At 33.5% G+C, this 5,372-nt stretch overlaps 1 protein-coding gene across 2 annotated transcripts; it reads left to right on the top strand.

The window, feature by feature from the left end:
• Positions 1-1,911: 1,911 nt before the first annotated feature.
• Positions 1,912-5,131, top strand: LOC107870395 (transcription factor SRM1). Of its 2 annotated transcripts, XM_016716914.2 has the most exons (3): positions 1,912-2,168; positions 2,718-3,136; positions 4,362-5,131. In XM_016716914.2, exons 2-3 carry the CDS (start codon positions 2,754-2,756, stop codon positions 4,792-4,794), a joined length of 816 nt encoding a protein of 271 aa, XP_016572400.2. In that variant the 5' UTR covers positions 1,912-2,168; positions 2,718-2,753; the 3' UTR covers positions 4,795-5,131. The 2 variants fall into 2 exon arrangements, with proteins under 2 accessions (XP_016572400.2, XP_047268541.1); XM_047412585.1 differs by lacking the exon at positions 1,912-2,168 and having other exon boundaries at positions 2,210-3,136.
• Positions 5,132-5,372: the final 241 nt, after the last annotated feature.

The raw sequence follows: 5,372 nt of genomic DNA, 5'->3' as shown, positions 1-5,372 counted from the left end.
ACTTAATTTACAATTATTAACTTTCGCATGACGTCCTATTAATTTCGATCCCAACAATAAAAACATTTAAAAAAGATTCTTGGCATTGCTTTGCTTTCCTTTCAATTACTTGATTGGTAAAATCTTAAAGTACCTGAATATGTATCTTTTGGGGTAAAAAGAGAAGTTACTTCAAGAGCTCTTTAATTGGGTAAACTGTCATAATGTTGTTTGTATCTACAACATATGTATATCATCATTCATCACTACAATAGAAAAATAACTATGCCTTAATTTCAAATAAATTAACATCAATTTTATAAACTATATTTCTCTATTTAAATTCAACTCCTATCATCATCATTAAAATTGAAATTTGTTTACTTTAAGGGTATTTTGTCAAACCACCATAAGATATGCTAGCATGAACAGAGCCACAACGGCAAATTCAATAAACTCAATAATTTTAGCTTATATTTTGTATTTGAGGTAAAAAGTTTATTTTAATATGTACCAAAAATCTATTTAGAATTCACAAACTAAAAAGTCTGTCTTTTGTCTCTACTTATAACTATAAGATAAGGTTTTAGAACTTGTTTTAATTTACTATTCCACCAGTTTTAATTTGATTGTCCTATTGTGATTTGACATGAAATTTAATAAAATTTAAAAAAAAAAAATTAATTTGTGTAATACTAAATTAAATATATGTAGAATATATTAAAATATTTTTTGATCTTATGATATTAAACATGTTATGTTGAAAGTTGATATTAACAACAACTTATCCAATATATTCCATAAAGTGGATATGTGGAGGGTACATGTACGTTGTACCTGAGACGGCAAGATTGTTTGCGATAGCACCCGACTCAAGACAAAAAATAGTTTGTAAAAGGCATAGTATAAACACAATAGGTATTAACACACAACAAATAATTACAGAAACAAGCTTATCACAAAGTAATACTACAATCATCTATTCGAAACAATAGACAATACGAAAATTTCACAAACAAGATACTACAAGCATAGCACTATGATTACTAACACAAATATCAAAAAACATAGGTCAAATAAATTAAACGGAGTAATACTTCATTGAATAATGTTACCGTCTGTTGGCTGTAAAAAAAGTTAGCTTTACTGCTCTTATGGGCCTGTACTACTGACAAAACAGTTGTTATCACTTATCAACATGGGATTTTTGCAATTTGATTATTTGCAGGGATCAATAAGGCCAATCTGAATTGCTATTTTGGGTTTTTCTTCTTTGTTTCGTTCATTGCAGTCCCTTTCAGTAAAGCCCTAATTACCATTGAATTGTATTCCCCAATACTAATCAACTATGTTATTCGAACTTTTCAAAAATAGTGGATCATTTAAAAATTCGACATGCACCCAACGATATTTTGAAGAGTCTAAGCGATAGATTAACCTTGTTCATCTTTTTTTGAAGTTCACGGTCACCAACATATATGAATTATTGGTTTTTTATAAGTTTCACACTTAAATTTTAATTATAGGTTGTTTCATTTTCCTACATGAATTATCATCATCTATGTATTAAAACACACCTTAACTATAAGTTGTTCTCATTTCTACCTGAACAATGATGATAGTTTAGATACGAAAAGAGTATCATTTGATACGTCGATGTTGATAATCCAATTAGGAAAAGGAAATAGATAATCATTGGGTATTGAACTCGTGAAAAAGTGATAGGACAAATATATGTTTCGAACCATTATTTATTTATTTTTCTTTTAGTTTCTCATTTAGTGTCTGATATCCATATTGTGTTCGATTAAATTAGAATCCTCCCTGAAAAGTTCCAATAAAAATGCTCAATAACTAAGATGAATCCCCATTCAGCATGGTTTTAAGTTTATTTTTTTCATGGCAACATGAAAATAACTTCCATTATTTGTATCTATAAATTTCCAGATATTTTTCAAAATCATTAAGTAAAGTTGGTTCCCTTTTTCATCAATAGGGTAAGCAATCCAAAAATGGTCAAATTTTGAATTATGAAGAAAGCCAACTATTGAATCCATCAACACCCGTTTTCCCTTCTGGTACCCACTAATATTTATTAGAGTTGTTCAATAGTGTACTTTTCTATTTTTGGAACCCTTTCGTTTCTGTTCTCAGTGACCTCATTAGTCTGATACATTGTTTCTAAAAAGGTCAGTACCCCAATCAATCATATTGTTGCATATCCACTTCTATTTTCCCAATAAACCTGGTGTTCGGTCAGTTTCTATGCATCTCAACTAATTTTACACATACTACAGGTACAAGCACTAGTGAAGTCAGGAATATCGTTAAGAGTGTTCACGAAATAATATATATTTATAACAAGTAATATTTGACTAATATAAGTTTTACTATTATTTTTTATATATATAATATAATTTTTGGATTAATGGTGTTCGTCCATGTTACCTCTGTCCACCAAGTTTGAGACAGATAAGAAAAATGACCTAATGCTTTTTTATCTTTGTTGGGATTTAAACATGAGATGTCATGGGTCTCAACTACTTCATCGACCACTAAGTCATGCTCTTGGGTTACACTGTTGTTTTTATTTAATATAATATTGGCCCGAGAGAATTTTAAACAGGAAATATTGTTAGATTCATGTAACCGACCCCAACTAGCTGGGATTGAGACGTAGTTATTGTTGGTGTATATATATTTGTGCTAGCTAAGAAATGAATTTTCAAGATTTCCAGTAAGACTGCTGAAGGGAATTTCATTCACAAGGCTAGATGACACTAGCTAAATCAAGAAGCTCAATATGGAGCAGAGAGCAAGATATAGCATTTGAGAATGCATTGGCAACTTATCCTGAGGATTCTGCAGATAGGTGGGAGAAAATTGCAGGTGATGTATCAGGGAAAACCTTAGAGGAAGTTAAGAATCATTATGAAATCTTAGTCGATGATGTGAGCCGAATCGAGTCAGGTTGTGTTCCTTTGCCTTGCTACAACTCTTCTGTTGACGGGTCATCGAGCCATGGTGGTGGTGAAAGAACAGGAAAGAAGAGTGGGATTTCAGGGAGGTTAAACGGTGAGACAAATGATGGAGGTAAGGCTTTAAGGTTGGAGCAGGACCGGCGGAAAGGGGTTGCTTGGACTGAGGATGAACATAGGTCAGTAACCATTTAGCTTCAGTTACTTCAGTACAATTTGTTGTGTCTTCATAAGAAAATCGTAAGTACATACATTGTGCTTGAGGTTGATGCATACTTTTCAATCAGCGTGTCTTAGTTTCCTTTTTAGTCCATTTCAAACAAATGTCTCTTGCCTTCTATGGCATATTGACATGTTTAAAACCTAAGATTATAAGACATTTTAGTACATTCTACCTGTTGTTGGTTTAAAACCACAAGATTCAAAACTTTACTCTCTTAAAATCCGTGTCAAGTCAAAGCTAGACAAACAAATTGAAACAGAGGGACTGTCATTTAGGATAGTAGCAGTTTCTGTTTCTTTTTAATTTCCCTTCATGTTCAGTGAATATAATCTTATCAACCTTAGCTTTATGCTCCTTCTGGCAAAAACTTTCTTTGCCTTATGAGGGTGTACTTCATCAAGTCACAAGACTAAGCTGTTGCCAGACATTTGTTGAACTGTATTATGCTGCTCTCATTTTCAGATAATACTCTTTCGGTGGGAGATATAGTCGATAGAGAAATTCTAAGCGATTAAGTTTTTTTTTTTGAAGTCAGAATGTTAAGATTTAGATTTCTGATTATGCATAAGACAGTAATTACAGATTGATGTCTCTTTTCCTAATCCCTAGAGCTTTTGTTTGTCCAATTTAAGCTACCTGCAAGTGCATGACATTGGTTTTTAAAATAGATAAAACGACATGATAATATAACTAGTTAACCATAAGAGGTGTCTCCCAAGCAGTGCAGATCATTGTGGCAGACATACATAGCAGCAAAGTATGACTGCTTTACCGAAACTCGTGTTGGTTATTGAATATAAGCAGCATATTTAAGCTCTGTCAAGTTCGAGATCACAATATGTAAAATTGTTGCGGACAAGCATGATCTTTTCATTGTTATTTCAACTTATTAAGACACTCTTTGTCCTGTATCTTAATCAAATAATGGTTCACTTAAGACTCTCCATTCATCCTAAAATGAGTGTTGTACTTCTTGAAATTCCTGAAACTGGATCTTGTTTTGTAGCAATTGGACTTTTCACTTTGTTGGCTGTAAGAACCAAGGGTGCAGAGAAATAATTGACGATGCATATATATTTATTGACATCTTCTGCATTCAGACACAGTTCAACATCCTTTCAATTTTGTATTTGACAGGTACATACCTCTTCTTCATTTGCTTTATTGTTGTTGGTGTGCAGATTGTTCCTTCTTGGTCTGGAAAAGTATGGAAAAGGTGATTGGCGAAGCATTTCTAGAAACTTTGTTGTGACAAGAACTCCTACGCAAGTAGCCAGTCATGCCCAAAAGTATTTCATACGTCTGAACTCTATGAACAAAGATAGAAGACGAACAAGTATACATGACATTACTAGTGTTAATAATGGAGATGTCCCAGTACCTCAAGTTCCAATCACTGGCCAAACAATTGGTGCTGGAGTAGCAGGTTCTTCTGGCAAATCCAACAAACATTCTCAAACAGCACCAATCGCTCCCGTTGGAGTTGGCATATATGGAACAACCACCATCGGACAACCAGTAATTGGACAACTTGTTAACGTGGTTGGCCAGAGGCAAATTCAGGATTTGGACATTATGAATTCAAGTTTAGGATTTTACTATAGCCAATCGTGATCTTCTTGGTAGTTATCTAGTGAACTTTTTAACATGCATACAGGATGTGAGCCAAAGCTACTGGCTTCGGATGAACCCATAAGTTCAACACTACATCCGCCTCTATTGTTGGTACACCGGTGAATCTTGCTCCACCGACAAACAAGTCATGTGGTGTCCAACCTCCAATACCAGAAGCAGTGGTTTCTGGTGCTTACAATGAAGCACAAATCTACACATTAGTGACATTTTTGAAACATAAGCGTACAAAGACAAGTGAAGAGTCTTATGCTTATTCATGTTTAGTGCTATCTTCTTCAGTGGTGCATGAATAATATTTTTCATCGTCACATAAACATTTGCTCTGGATTTTGATCTAGTGGTAAGAGCGCCGTTAGATTATTCTACCTTCGCGATATAGGGATAAGGTTTAGTACACCATGCTGTCCAGAATCCATGGATTATAGTGGCCATAGAGTTGGAGTTGGAAATGAAGATGAACATATTCTACTTTTTGTAAAAAATATTTGAAATAATATCCCTACTTGTATGTACTTATAAAATTTAAAAAGAAAAACTTACAGTCAAAAAGCAGATTA

Source organism: Capsicum annuum, chromosome 5 (genome assembly GCF_002878395.1).
Source record: "Capsicum annuum cultivar UCD-10X-F1 chromosome 5, UCD10Xv1.1, whole genome shotgun sequence".
NCBI classification, from domain to species: domain Eukaryota; kingdom Viridiplantae; phylum Streptophyta; class Magnoliopsida; order Solanales; family Solanaceae; genus Capsicum; species Capsicum annuum.
Note: the sequence above shows the minus strand (reverse complement) of the source record. Positions and strands in the feature narration are given on the sequence as shown.

What these genes read in the sequence shown, in the direction of transcription:
- LOC107870395 (XM_016716914.2), top strand. Translation starts at nt 2,754, where the DNA reads ATGACACTAGCTAAATCAAGAAGCTCAATATGGAGCAGAGAGCAAGAT. An exon ending in TGGACTGAGGATGAACATAG is followed by an intron (nt 3,137 to 4,361) that starts GTCAGTAACCAT and finishes GTTGGTGTGCAG; the next exon opens with ATTGTTCCTTCTTGGTCTGG.